The 15,311-nt window shown below is 42.6% G+C and overlaps 1 protein-coding gene across 1 annotated transcript in view; it reads left to right on the forward strand.

Annotated features, from left to right (window-relative positions):
* The window catches only part of ZNF618 (zinc finger protein 618), a 171,743-nt gene that overhangs the window by 90,723 nt on the left and 65,709 nt on the right, over positions 1-15,311 (forward strand). The window contains exons 4-7 of the mRNA XM_026059668.1: positions 640-896; positions 4,844-4,939; positions 7,623-7,700; positions 15,044-15,082. Of these exons, the coding sequence (XP_025915453.1) occupies positions 728-896; positions 4,844-4,939; positions 7,623-7,700; positions 15,044-15,082 (382 nt within the window). The 5' untranslated portion in view covers positions 640-727. The remainder of the gene's footprint in view (positions 1-639; positions 897-4,843; positions 4,940-7,622; positions 7,701-15,043; positions 15,083-15,311) is intronic.

Consider the following 15,311-nt stretch of genomic DNA (forward strand, 5'->3'; position numbering starts at 1 on the left):
CCTCATCTTTTCCTGCCCACCACACTTTGTCTGTCATCTTTGATATTTGTGTCTGTCCATAACTTAATAGCCTCCACAAATATCATAATTATTCTGCTTATGATCTCCTTTTGGTAATTGCTGTATATGTTAAATAAGGCCAAGTGAATACCATAGGATGAGAGTTAGGTTGCTTTGAAGGGTTTAAAGAGAGGATGCAGTGGTAGATTAACCAATGACGGAGTACACAAGGGAAGAGAGAGCTCAAAATTAGAAATGTCAGAAACATACATTGTTCCCCCTGCCAGTATGGGCTAGTCTTGGCACAACATGTGATGTCAGGACTGCTGGAGTTGTGATCTTAGACCTGATGGGAACCATGTGAAATTCTGTGTTCTTGTTTAATGATTCAGTCCATTTATGCCTGTTACTGTTGTTTATGATGATTGAGGTTATTTTCATTACTAGCAAATAGTTTTATTACTTTTGTCTGGTTAAATTTTAATTACTTGCCGTATATAACAGATACGCATACTACATCACATACTCATTTTAAATAAATTGCATTAAGTGAAAGTACCTTTAATTAGGTCCTGGTGATTAAAAAGTGAAAGCCTGAAAATGAGAATTCATGTTTTCTCCTCTTTTCCCCCCATTCAGGGAGTGCTTGAAGAGGAGCCCGAGGAGCCCGAAGGCAGAGGGCTCTGATTCTGTGACATCTCAGTCCTCACCCAGTGAAGAAGCTGGAATGATGACTGAGGTGAAAGTGAAAACAGAGGTACCAGATGACTATATTGAAGAGGTGATCTGGCAGGATGACACCAAAGATTCCAAGAAGAACATAAAAGATGGGCCAGGAGATGTGCCAGCAGAGATCTGTGTGGTCATAGGTGGGGTCCGCAACCAGCAGACGCTCGGTAAGCTATGGGCTAACATGCCCCATCAGTTGGTTCCCTGTGTCCTTGGTGTGGGGAGAGAAATGAACCTCCGGAAAGCCTGTTCCTGAAAGCTCAGCTCTACCTGATGGACCAGAGCTGAGTTTCACATCAATCTCTGGGTCCTGGCTCAGGGTTATTGACTGTTTCTTTAACTATTGTTATCTATTTGCATCTGGTCTAAAGACTCAACCAAGTTTAGGGTAACTCTGGGGGAAAGACTCTTAGCTTCTTTTGACATATTAAATCACTTGTCCATCAGTCATATGCAAAATCTATGGCAAACTCAGAGTTGAGCATAGATGATGAAAAAATCAGGAGGAAGGCTTGAGAAAAAGTTGAAATATTTTGAAGAAAGTGGATGCTTTCTGTGAATAATTAGATTTAGCTTAAAAACAGTTTTTACAGGCTGCTTTTTGTTTGTTTTTCTGATAACTAGTAACTTTGTGGGAAAAACTGAGAGTTTTGGCTGGCTGTGGTATGCCACTTTCAAAACGGTCTTTCCTATCCCTACCCTACCTTCAGCTGTGATGAGAAGAAGCAGGGTTTTTCTCTCTGAACATGAAACTGTCCTCTCCTCTCACTCCTGCTCCATGTGCCAGGGAAAGGGCTTTCTGTGGGATCCTGGAAGAGGCACCATTCTTGTTAACAGTGACTCCTCCATTGGCTCTAAGATGGAGCAGGTCCCAACAGCAGTGCAGTAAGTTGGAGAGCCAAAGGCAGTTGTCAATATAAAGAAGAGGAAGCTGTTGGACCATGCTTTCTTTAAGGGAATAGGAAGGAAACTAACTTGTGCTGCCCAGTATTGCTGCAGGGTTTGTTTTGGCTTGAGTTGGGGAGGGGAAAGAGGGGGATACCATTCGGGTTGATGTTCAGTTTTTCTCCTGGTTTTTGCTTGATCATTGTCCACACTGTTGGAAAGAAATCCTGGAGCTTGTCCTTAGGTGGGGGACTACTCTGGGAGCATTGTTGTCCTGGTCCTGCCTGTCCTCCCTTTCCCAGCTAGGACAACCACTAAGAAAGGCAGTTCTCTCTTCAGGGTGGGAAATAGCTGCTGTTTATGCAGGGTAAAAATGTTTAGGGAAAGCCTGATAAATAATAAAGCCAAATAAAACAAATAACTTGTTTCAACCAAATATAATTTGGGAGCTAGCACTTTTGAGTATTTTCAGGGTCAGTTGAAGGGGCATGGCACTTTTGTGCCTCCACAGCTCTGGAGAGGATGGTGACTGCATGGCAGTGCAGGCAACCCTGAAACAGAAGTGTCCCTAGCCCACTAGGAAGGATGGGTGGAGAGATGGTTGTTGACTGGAGGCAGTAGGGAACTTTTGCTTCAGCTGTGGTTACTAGCCTTTGCTGAAAGCAGCTGCAGAGCTGGTGTCTGTCACATTGGACCCCTTTCTCCCCACAGCTGCTGGTTGTGCAGCAGCAGCTGGTCCACAAATGATTTCCCCAGAGAGTGGTGGTTTCTAGATAAAGTTGACTATGTTGTTGCCCAAAGTGTGAAACAGGCAGCCTTTTTGCTGTTGACTAACTTGGAAGTACACCATAATGTCATACTTACAGAAGACATGGCACTGGGAACAGGCTGGGGGTGAGCAGGGAAGAGATTCAGCATATAGGCACTGCGGCCAGTGGGGGAGAGGAGCAAGGAGTTATTTACTAGTTAATAAGTGCTTGTTGAAAGCAGTAAAAGTAAACTGGAGAATTTCTAGCTGGAAGTGCCTCTTCAAATGAAATGTGCATCATATTTGTTATTTTATAGCCTATCCCTGGGTTTCTTTAAAGGCAACTTGATCCTGAGGGAATTGGCAGTTAGCAGCTGATTCCTTTGTGAAAAGAGTCCTTTAAGTGCCTCTGTTCATCCAGCCATCCATATAATTCTTGTTTGTTGGGGAGGTGGCTCTGAATAACTTTTCTGTTTGGCCACCAAATACTGTGTTCTATGTGGATGGACCATAGTGCCCAGATATCAGTTCTTTGTGGTTTCCTGAACTGGCTCCCAGTCAATTCTTCTGGTCCCCTCTCTCCACAGAAACCACAAACAGGCAGTATTTCCATAGTTGCAGACATCTGTGAAACTTCCAATAGAAATGTCCCTTGCCTACTGCTTCCCTGGCAATTTTTGCCGCTGCTCTTAAGCAGCCCAAGATTGCTAACAGCTGAAGACCCTGCTACTTCCTACCTCCGGAGCAAAGATTTCATGTTCTCTGCTGTTGCTTGCTGGTGTTTCTGAATTTTCTTCCTGAAGCCTTTATTGTGAAGTGATCCAGTAGCCTTGTGTCTAAATCACTTCAGCAGTGAAGAAAGGCAAAGCTTTGGTAGGATTTTATTCCCCTTCATCAGGGAAGTTGAGATTTGAGGTGTTGAAAATGGTTATTTTATATAGTACTTTGCGGTGTAGGGTGAAGTAGTGAATGAGAAGTAAATGAATCCATCTCCCTTGTATGTACATGCAAACCCCCCAGATGCCACCTTTCATAAAGGGATGGGGGATTGCCGGTTGCATGGCGGGTGTTGTCTGAGCTGGGGCCACAATGTCAAAGGCTTCAAAGCACACATGGCTCCAAGTGAGAGACAACTTTCCTGAGGGACTGAGCTTCAGGACTTGGCTGAAATATGCCTTAGAAGATTTGTGCCTCTTTTTGGAGTCTCAGTTCTCCTGCAGGAGCATTCTATGTTTATATTTTTAACTGTTACTTTAAGCAAAGTAAGAGATTCCCAGCTTGGTTGCTGTTACTCACATTAATGTTTCCATCAAATTAGGCCTGGTATATGCTGCCTCCTATTTGGTTACAGGCTCCGATGTCTCTTCCTGAGCTTTGGACTACTCCAAGCTCTGTTTCCAGTCTGTTTGGAGCAGCCCAAACCCCACAATGGATCAAAGCGGATGCAGCAAAGTGGGATGTGCAGTGGCAGCAGCTGCAGTCCCCTAGCTTGAAGAGCCAGTGCTGATGTGTTTGTGGTTTTGGCCCACTTCCTTTTGTCTGCTTTTCCACAGAAGTCTTGCAAACCCCTGGGGTCCCCCTTTGGGCATCCCAAGCAAAGAAAGCCAACGGAGCAGTTGGCTCTAACTTTGGGTCTGGTCAGCAGCTGACTGATAACTAACACTGTGGATCCTGCATTCTTCCCTGTCTGCAGACCAGCCTAAGTGATCCTGCCATGTCTTCATGTCTCACAGTTGGTACGTTCCTGGCAAGGCACAGCAGAGTTTCAGAGATGCAGTGTTTCCTGTTTGTTTTTTCTTGCCAGCTTCATGTGCTGACCTTGGGCCAGGGTCATTTGAATAGTTCCAACACATTAACATGTGTCAGGGCAAAAAGGCAGAGAAGTCCACCATGAAGCTATCTAGGAAGGAAAGGAAAAAGGAAATGGTATTTTGTGTCGTAGATAAGAGAACAGGGAAAGAGACTACTTGCCTAATGTGAATCCTCTTATAATATTGGGAATACCTTCAGGTCAGTATTTGTGTTTCGGAGGACAGAGATATCTGAGAGTTGATCAGGAGGAATTTTATACCAGACTGTTTAAACTCTCAATCCAGTCCTTGATTTAATGTTTTTGAGAGGATTTTTCAAGTAATGTATTAAATCAGAACTGTTACTGAGACAAAGCGAAGAGTGAATCCTACTGCTTTGAGACTATCAATCTATCTGGTACATACTTGATTCATGTCATGATACTGATGTCTCAGTTACTAAGCTGTTTGGCACGCTTAATTCACAAGTGCTTTGGACTCTCCCTAGCTGTACTAAATAAAATAGTGCTGCAAAAGCCTTAAGACACTTTGTGTGGCCTCTGACATCTTGTTACCAAGCCACAGGGACAGATGGGTCTTGCATATTTTTAATAGGCTTCAGCCATCATTATCCGTCGGAAATGCATCCGCTTTAAGGGCTCTTTTCTGATTTTTTTTTTGCACAATTTAGATGGAAAAGCAGTGGAACGTGGCTCTCCAGTTGGATATACACGAAATCGATATTCAGGGACCTGGATTTTTGACCATGCATTGAGATACACGTCCGGTATGTGATGGAAGGGTGTGAAAGTCTAACCAGGGATCGGAGAGCAAGTGAAAGCTCTGGACGCAACGGGTGTGTTGCACAAATTCCAACTGCAAGGCTCAGTAAAAGCCTGGCAAAACTAAATGCACCAACTAACCAAAACCCACCCCCATGTCCCCTCTTACTACGAACAGCTTTAACCTGCATGATACATCCTGATGTGACAAAGACCAAAATAAACCATGGCTGCAGTGGCAGTGTCCAAAGCAACACAGGCATGTTCTTTTTAAGACCTTAACATGGGGATGTCTTTTCTTCACTTCATCTTTCCTCCTCTTTAATAACACGTTTTTCGGGCAAGTCATCCCTCCTTTCTCTAATGCTAGGATCTGTGTCTCTGCCCCTCAATCCCATGGTGCGCTGAGTGCACAGTTTCTGTCGTTGAGTTGTCTCTTGGTGCCTGGAGGACTCTAGTGCTGTAATGCACTTCCCTGACAACCTCCGCGAGCTAGGCTGTCTTTGTGGTGTAGTGCTCTGCTGTTGGTGCGTAGGAGGTGGATAGAGATGCCCCCCTCGAAGAATGTGTCCCAGTTAGACTTGAGACCTAGGTGCTGAGGGAGATCCGCACAAAGCACTGGCCATGGGAGAGTCTGGTCCTCAGCCTGCCATCGGTTCCTGCCCTTGCTTTCCAGGCAGAGCCCCTTGCGTGGGGGGCTGCAGTGCTGGTCTGGGTTCATAGTCAGGTGGGAAGGCACTATGAAGCCACTCGTACAGGTTACATTGTTCTTGAAGAACTTCTGCACAACCAAATGCATTCATGTGTTACAGATCATCTCCAGAGGAAGGGGGGAATATAAGAAACATGGAAAAAAGATTCAGACTAGAGCACATCATTGGTTTTTAGTTGTTTTCTCAGTGGTCTGTGTGCCTGCAAAGCTGTTGGGGAGTATGGCAGTCGCTTTTTTGCTGTTGGTAGAGCTGAACACGAGATAACAGGTTGGTAGGGCCCAAGCGTTTGTGAGTGTGCTTGTCTTCTGGCTGGGCTAGCTTTTGGACTCCAGTTTGGAATAGTTTTCTGAAAAGAGTTTTGGAGGTTGGTGACGAATATAATCAATCCTTGACCATGGAAAATGAAGTCTGGCAGATACTGTTGACCTGCTGATGTCCAGAATTTTGCTTAGAAAAACCTGTACGAAATGACCATGGATGGTGATTAACCCACATATATATGTTTATATATGTAAAATACAACTAGTTATGATAATTAAAAAGCTGTGGAGCAAATCAAGACATAGTCAACTGGACTATAATAGCAGTATTTTGGAGTATTTTTTGGATGTGTGCTCTTGTGTATAGCGAATTATACCACAGTCTGTTTCAGCATCAGTGACAAAGTAGTTGCCCAAGCTCAGAAGACAGTCCCAAGTGATGCTAATGATGGATAGGGAATTCAGCACTGCTCTGAGCTGGAGAGAAGGTGATTTTCTTCCCAAGCTGTAAGCAATAGGACATGGGAAGCGGAAAAAAGAAAGCAGTGTAGTGTATTCAAAAAGCGTGGTTGGTTGTGTTCCTGGAAAGACCTCACTCTTGAGTAGCACTGGGTAAGTATTGCTGTAAAACGATGTTTGGGATTTATTTGGATATGTGTGTGAATGCTCTCTTTTTGGTTGTGACTCGTCCCTGAGTTTTATTGTTTTGCATGATCAGTAAAAGATTGTTTCAAGGTTGCATACAAAAGTGTTCATGGAAATCAAATGCTACATTCACACAAAATAATATTCAGATCTTCATTCTCCCTCTTTCTCCTCCAGTAAGTGCTGCTCTTACCCTACCGGAAAGCTGTCATAGGATCACAGTTACTTACCCACTGACAGACAGCTACTAAATGCAATACATTTTGCAAGTGAGAGCTTGGATGGCCAATTTATACCCAGTTCACGAATTTGGGCGGGGGAGGGGGGGAGTTTGAATAAACTTAAATAACAAATTTGAGGAAATTTCTGTCTGCCTGTCCAATAAGCAGGCTAAATTCATTGCATAATTTCATCATTACAAATTATTCTCCCAGCCTTGGTTCTCTGGTTTCATTATAAATGACTGTTTGCAGATGTGTGTTTTCTGGAATTAGATACGCAAATTGAGAAGAGAGACTATTGTGGTCATGTGATTTTACTTACAAAGGTCAAAAGGTCTATTTGTATCTACTTGGTTTCCTCTGTGTGGATATTTACCAAATCTGTGGGTTTCTTGAGAAATTTGTACATTGTGCATTTCTTGAGAAATTTTGAAAACTACTTGCCTGAAGATAACATATTGCCTTCTTTTTTCAGCTGAAAAGCTTTTTTCCCATATACTAGAAACTTACTGAAAAGTAATTCAAGGTTATTTCTGTTCATAGGAAATATTAGTCATTATTATAAAGTTATAAGTCTGGCTATTTTGAGAGTGAGCCTTTCATGTTAAGAAAGTTATAAAGATATACTGTAAATGTAAGTTCAGGGTAATATGCCAAGGAATCTTAAATTAGGCTGAAAAAAGAATTGAGTCTGGGATAGTGATTTCCTGCATTTATCTCCATGAACCTTCCAAAAATTACTTTGCTGCAAACTGCATTCTTTTGTCCCCAGTTTACGGATAAGTATGTGGTGAGGCTGTTTTTCCTGATCTAATATGGTGATGTATGCTTTTCTGTCTTGTTTTTCAGGGTCTTATGAGTGTGGAATATGTGGGAAGAAATACAAGTATTACAACTGTTTCCAGACCCATGTGCGAGCGCATAGAGGTATCTCTCTCCTGCTCAAACTTTGGGAATCCTGGGGTAACATTCAGGCTCAGGAAATATTTTTTGGAAAGGTCTTGAAGATTGCTCTGCTGCTGCTCTTTCCATCACGTAATCTTTCGGGTGGCCAATTCTTAGGATAAACTTTGTGGCTATCTAAACTTTGTGGCTCTCTAACAGTATTCCTTCTGAAGTCACTACCAGCTATTGTGTTCAGTGCAATTCAGTAGGATAGCTGCAATGCTTATTGTAGGGGCTCTTTGGAGGCATTACATGTTGGGGGAGTTGCAAATAAAAAAGTCTCTCTTGGCAAATATAATTGTATGTCAGCAATCTAGTTAACTGCAGCAGTGGTAGGCATCTGCCCAAGGTGCCCCCCGCRCTCCTCCCCATTTGGGTATTTTAATCCATCCCTGTTATGTCGGTGTATGGGGGATGTGTGTGACAGACTGAAGCAAATGGTTCAAACAAAACACAGGGCTGTGGGTGTGTTCCTGCGTATCCAGAGGGCTGTTTTTCTTAGAAAAGGATTATTCATGGGTAAGACATGAAGTGCCAATGGTTGTTACTAAATACTTACGGAGACCCATAATATGGGGTTGCTAAATTGCTTACCTTGCTTTATTTTGGCAGTGGTATGCTGTTGTATTTTCATGTTTAAAATCAAAATGATACTTGAAATCACCCCTGTACCCATTCTTTCAACTGAGGTCACTTTCCAAATGTATTGTTTGTATGAAATTTCTCATGCTTTGTCAGAAGTGACTTTTATTTGAATTTTCTATAATACTAGCCAATTTTAAGTCACTTAATTGCAGAAATGGGGAAGTTTTGCCTGGCTGTTTTCTACAATTAGTATAATTTGTATAATTTGGAGAAATACAGATCTGAAATAACAGACTAATAGGACTTGAAACTCGCTCATGAGCCTTTCAGTATTTTTATTTTCTTTCACCTGAGTTTGACGTATGCGTGTCAGATTTGTAGAACTATCTGCTTAAACTCCTCATTTGCAAATAGCATTATCAGCACACACGTTCTTTAATATAACGATTGATTGGAATGTCTAAAAGAGCCTAAGGGAATCTCCCAGTGAAAGCTTTGAAAATCCAGGAGTAAGACATAGTGAATGCTAATGCAGTAATAAGTCTAAACATTTAAACTCTCAGAAGTCAGCAAATGCACAGCTGAAAAGTGAACTTGCATTCTTAAATTCTCACAGTTTCGAACCAGTCTCATGATACATCCTTTAATGGTATGATTGCATATTTCTCAGGCGCTGTTTAATATTGTAGAGCTTCTTCTGTATCCTTAGATACATGCAGAATTGTTTTTTGATATCTTGTTTTCCTTTCTAAAATACCAACAAAATTCCTAGAAGTCCTTTGAATAAGTGCTGCTATAAAGTAGCTGCACTCTGCAGTTGAAGCAAAAATTCATAAAACAGTAAGCAGCATTATTTGCTGACATACAGAAGGCTTTAGTATTGCATCACAGCATTGCAATAATTTTGCAATAATAATTGAAATATTTAGATTTGGGACAAAGATTGCTTTTAATTTACTTCTCTATACCAAGCCTTATGGGATCCTTATTTCAGTTGGAATTTGTAGGAGCTACATTAATACAACTAGTCAATTATGAGGTCACCTGCTAGTGTGTGATCCAATTTATTTTTACTTATACATTTATTTATCTTTTGATCATAAAATCAAGCTATGTATCAAACGGTCTGGATGAATTCCTGATACTTTGGCATACACATGTACCATTGATATCCATAGTTTTGTCATGAACTTAGTGGAGACATGACTTTACTTTTTGCACCAGAGCCTTTTTAATGTGTAGCTACAGAAGAAGGAAATTTTAAAAATTTTGAATGTGGAAATTTATTAGCAGTYTTCAATTGAGTGGTGGAGAAGCACAATTTATGTATGTGAAACTAAGAAAATGTTTTTTTACATTGCTGTATATTGATGCGTGTAGTAGTAACATTTAAAGTGCATTTAAATTGCCTTAAGAAAATGAAAATCAAAATGAGATATATATTCATATACACTAGTCAACAAGAAACCAAAATGAAAACTTGATGCAGCACTGTAAATGTGATTCTCCCAGAAACAGAATGTGAGATATCAGAATTCAGAAGTGTACCTGTCTGCTATTGAATATATATGTAATGTATAGTTTAAAAAAAAAAAGTATTATATAGAGGAAAGCCCTATATTATATTATCCAATGAGAATTATGTATTGGCCTGTATCAATAGCAACACCAAAAATAGCATGACTGCAGCACTTAATCTTTTTTAAAATGTTTTTATTGCAACATGTATCTAAGGTTTTATATAAAGGAAGCGTCTGATATTGCACCATCATAACAAGTGTGAAATCAGCTTGTGGTTACAGATACGCTGAGGATGTGATTCTTCACTTTGCATTTACTCTCTTTGTATCTGCAGTCCACGTCTTGGACAAAACCCTGGCCCATTGGCAGACCAGCTCTCCTGGATTTTCTTGTCCTTGAAACACTGAAAATTGAGCTCCTTTGGCCTCTTGCATGCACTTACCAGCTGCCAGTAACTTGGATCCTCAACCTTTCAGTCATTTCTTTTTGGCTGGGCCAGGAAGGAGCCATAGCAATGACAAGGCCTAGACATTTTTTTCTTTGCCTGCTGCTTTTTCTGAGCATCAGACGCTCTTTCTCCAAGGTCTGGGCCACCAACTGGTCAAATTATGTTGGCTTCTCCCTGAAGATTTGCCTGGTCCTGGGTTAAACTCACCAGTTTAACATCAGAGTAGCTGGAGCAAACTCAGACACCTTTTTCCTCTCCTCAGGTTCTTTCTTCCGATGCTTTTTGGACACTGTCTCAAGTTGAAATACCTACTTTTTGTTACTTGCTGAAAGATACCTGTTCTTCCCCTTCCCCTTGAGTAGTCCTTTGTTATTTGCTTTGTTTTGTGGTTTCTTCGTCACTAATGGGACTTGACCTAGCTGTGGGTTCATCCTGCAGATGGACGGAGCTGGTGGTCCTAAAGGTTCAGCCTTTGGGGAGAGGAGATCGGTCTAAACTTGATCATCAGAATTACTTTTTATAACTAGAAAACCCATCTGTACAGTCAGCCCCACTGTCACCATTCAGCAATGCAGGTTCTGTCCTGAAGATGGGAAGTGTGGAGGTTTCAAATTCTCCTCACTTCAAATTGAGTTATTTCTAAGCTGGGTTTTTTTGTTTTTTGTTTTTTTTTATTGTTGTCGTTGTACGGCTCAGTTGCCAATTTGGAGCTGTAGCTGGGAGAGCGCTCCCTTGGAGCTGGCTGCTCGGGGCTTGTGGCTGGGAGTTTTCTCATCCACTCCCTTCTCGTAGTTCATCCTTGCTTGTCTGTCACGTGTTTTGCCCTGTGCAAAACTTGCATTTCTTTTCATCCTCTGAGCTATTTAGTTCCACATTAAGAATCCCGCACTGGTGATGTCTTTAAAGAATAAAAATTATGCTTTTCTTTGTAATGATTATTTTCAAGAGAAATTTCCTGGACTTTTTTTTTTTTTAAATCTGCACCTGCCTCCTCTCTAAATTTACATGATAGAGAAGCTGTGTTGGAGGTGGCATGTTTCCTTTTAGGCTGAATTTTTTTCTTGTCTGTCCTCAGGAATGGGTGATTTCCTGTTGGAAAATGGGGCATTTTTCTGGTTTATAGAACCTTCCCGGTGGTGCTCAGCATTGTATAGAGAATTTTAGGGAGCAATCTCCTGGTAGTTTGCGATTGCGAAGGGTTGAGGCAGCTCTTGTTCAAGAACTGCTGCCTCGCAGGGGAAAGTTCTCATTCTGCTTTGTTCTGAAAGCTGAGATTCAGGAATGGAAACCCTGTGTAAATCTTTCTTCAAAGAATCAGAAACGTAGGTAAGAAGTTTTATCAAGGAAAAAATGAGAAGGTTGTGGTCTTTCCCCTTTGCCTCCCTGAAATGCACAAAAAAAAAAAAAAAAAGTTATGTTGCAGCAGAGCTGAAAGACTCCTTTGTGAGGACTTCTGAAGCCCTGCAGGATCAAGGTTCCTTCCTCCTCCTGCGGCGCTGTTCGAGTTCAGCTGGAGCAGAAAGGCTGAAAATTCATGGTGACGGTGGTAGACCCTGGCCGAGCTATCAGTGTTAACAAACGTTACTACTTTGCCTACATGAAACCCAGGCCTTAGAAATGTGTTGCTTACAGTGCTTTTTGTTCAGCTGTGTGGGGTTTTTCGAGTCATTAAAAAGAGTTGGATTCTCTTCAGGAATTAGTCATCTAGAAATTTTTATTTTGTATCGTTCGTATTTGAGCAACATGAGCAGCAAAACATCCGCGTATTTTAAGTCAGGGAAATTATTTCACTTTTAGATAGCTCAAAAATGGCTGGAATTACTTTATTAGCCTTTCAAGGAGTAAATTTAAAAACCTCTGGGCTGAGGCCAAGGAAGGGAAATTTTTACCCAAAGGAGAATTCTTCAGAAAGCAAATGAAAGAAAATAGCAAGACCAAAGTTTAACCCTCGCAGGATACATCACTTTTGGTATAATAATTGGTGGAAGTTCTCTGTTTTCAGATAAGCTTTTCTGGGCTGAATGATGATTTTGCTCAAGTTGTTTTTCTTTATTATTTATTTACATTATTTAGTTACTCTATTGCCTCCCTGTGAACAGATCAGCTCTCAGTTACATTTCAGGGGTGTGTCAGCTCAGGATCAGATTTAGCATCATTAGAATAGTGCTAAATGTGCTAGAGTTTAATTGGCTTCTGCCATCAAAGTTTCTATTTTAACCAGTTGTTTGATGATCTAAAAACTTCTCAAAGCTTTTCAAGTTTTGGATTAGTATTTTCCAAGAACAGTTTTTGCCTAATTTCCAAGCTATGAAGAGAACTAGTTCAAACTATCTGAATATGGAAAAATACATTTTTCCTAGTGCATATTTTTGGAGTCTGAGTTAGAGCAGCTCTAGCACTAAAATGATTTTGAGGTAAGAAGTTGAAATTTGATAGAGAAACAACCATTCTTGAGGGGAGATGGTGTTTTTGCACTCAAGAAAGTTGGGTTTGATTTGTAAGATTATCTGCTACTGAATAAATCATTTTGGGGGGAGGAGTGGGGTTTCATTTGCCCTGCTGTGCTGCATCGCAAGCATCTGTTCTTTTACTGTATAGATTTCCCCCTCAGCAGCAGAATTTTGTAGGAGATACAGAAAGGAAGTTACTCGAGATACAGGAGTTAACTTGTTTATATTCTGACTTTTCTGGTTATATTCTGACTTTTCTGTTGACCTCCCTACTCTCTCTCACTTCTGCAACTTTCTCAGAAGTCAGTCTTTTGTTAAAGCTGTAATTACTTGGTCTCAGCCCAAAGGTGATTTAGAGTGGGCTGCTTGGCATTTTTTTTTATTCATGGAAACTTCAGTCAATCTTATGACTAGCAACCTTTCTAAACACATACAGTTCAGAAATAGCTGCTCCTTAAATCTTTGCATGTTGCTTGATTCCTGTTAAGTTTGACGAAAATACTTTTTAAAGCAATTTAAATGACAAAAAGGGCCTGGTGCATACATAGTACATGTCTTTTATTGTTTATTTATGCTGTTGTCTATCAATGCCATGACACTATGTTGCAGAATTCCCTTGTGCCACAACTAGCTTTTTCCTGGAGTGATAGATGGTAAATCAGACAAGTAGCAGCTGTGGAAAAATACAGGGGTTTGATGGTGTAGGTTTTGCATACAACATTGAAGATTTCTAATCTGGCTCTGCAGTTTATGAAATTGCACCAAATTAATTGCATACTTTTTAATACCACAAGAAAAGTGATCTAATCAAGCAGGTTAATAAAGTAGAAATGTACGAATTTACAAATTCACAAATCCCTGACCATTTATTTTTATTATTTTTAAGAAACAGCAAGGAAATTAAATGCAAATGGTGTTAATTACTTAAGGTTGCAAATTTTAAAATAAAAAGTGCTGTGAAATTCCACAGCTGTGATTTTCATAGTAATGTTAACATGATTCTGAGAGACAAATGGAATATTTTGAAATGTAGTTAGGTTATTGGATAATCTGACATACAGAATATGCAATTTAGGATGAATATGAAACACTTCAAATGGGTTGGAAATCTGAATCATTTACCATCCTTGGCTTTTAACTCTGGGTTTTGTTTTTCAGCTTGCAGCTTAGCCCATTGCTTTTCTGTAGGTCTTGAATGTCATCTGGTGTGTGCTGCGTGTGCTTCTTGCGGTCACACGTGTTGCCGTGGCTAGAGCTTTCTCTCCCATCTCTTCACGTGTGTCTTCATTAAGACCAGGGTAGAACAGCCCCAGGGAGGGCCCCGGTGGTGCCTGGCCCGTCCCTTGTAGAGGCTTTGCCCTCGCTGACTCCTCCACCGCAGCCAGAGGACATGTCTGTGTCCTCCCCTCCCAGAGGAGACTGAACTGGGCACGCTCTTCCTTTCCCTGGGTTGACAGCACTTGTCCAGGAATTAAGCACCTTAGTGATTTCAACAAACCTTCAGGAGAAACTATTAAATATATGTTCGTGAGCTCTGTTAATGAGCTGCTGAGGATGTGTCAGTCCAGGCTGCCCACGTGCCTCAACCGTGGCCCCCCTGCCCCGAGACCTGCAGCGTTTGCTTCTCTGAGCTGCAAGGCGGCTGGAGAGGAGGGCAGGGTGGTGGTAGGGGCTTTCGCTGGGGGACGGAGGCCCCCAACTTGAGGGACCCTCGCAGCGAACACCGGTGACCTGCTCCTGCCTGTGGGATCCTCCTGAGCTGGGGCTTGCCACAGCTCTTCGGAGCGAGGGTCTAATCTGCTCCCTTTGTGTGCCGGCTCAGCACGGGGACTTTCCTTGTAGCCATCCCATTTCAAAACCAGGCCTCTGCGACAGCTCAGAAAACAAGAGCCCCAGTTTTTGGAAGCGTGCGAGCGAGAGGCGGGTGCTCCTGGGCTTTCCTTAAGACCTGCCGGGGAGCTGCATTTTAGAAAAACAAACCTGGAGGTGGCCTGGCACGGCCTCGCAGCCGCCGCCGGTATGGGCCGCTGGCTGTTCACAGCCCGCATTGGTGGCGGCCGAGGGCCCTCCGAGGGAGCCCGCGCACTTCAGCGCAGTGGCCAGGCCAGGGCGTCGCAGGCAGCTATGGCAGGGGCATCGTGGAGGAGGAGGAGGAGGAGGAGGAGGAGGAGGAGGAGGAGGAAGGCGGCCGGAGGAGAGTGAGCAAGGAGCCGGGGACTGCTGAAGCGCAGCCCCGCGCTAGAGCAGTGGCCAGGCTGTGTGCTGTCAACCATTTGACAGAGTCTGCCGTCAAATCTAAGTGCAGCTCTTTCTCTTTGCAGACACTGAAGCTGCCTCAGGTGAAGGAGCCTCACAAGGCAGTAAGTACGAACAACGTCGCTGTGTGTGCGTAAGGGGGGACTGGGGCCCGGGGTGTGCGAGAGCACGATGCCACTGCGCTGGCGGGCGCGTTTGCGGGCCGCGCCCCGCTGAACAGGGCCCTTCCCCGGCCCCTCTCCTCCATAGCGGCACGGCTAGGCTTGCTCGTGGCGGCTCCCGGCCCCACGGCAGCGCTCGCTTTCGGCGTCCTTCGGGCGGCACGGGGAGCGG

The sequence above is a fragment of the Apteryx rowi genome, unplaced genomic scaffold (genome assembly GCF_003343035.1).
Source record: "Apteryx rowi isolate R43461 unplaced genomic scaffold, aptRow1 scaffold_16, whole genome shotgun sequence".
Classification (NCBI taxonomy): Eukaryota; Metazoa; Chordata; class Aves; order Apterygiformes; family Apterygidae; genus Apteryx; species Apteryx rowi.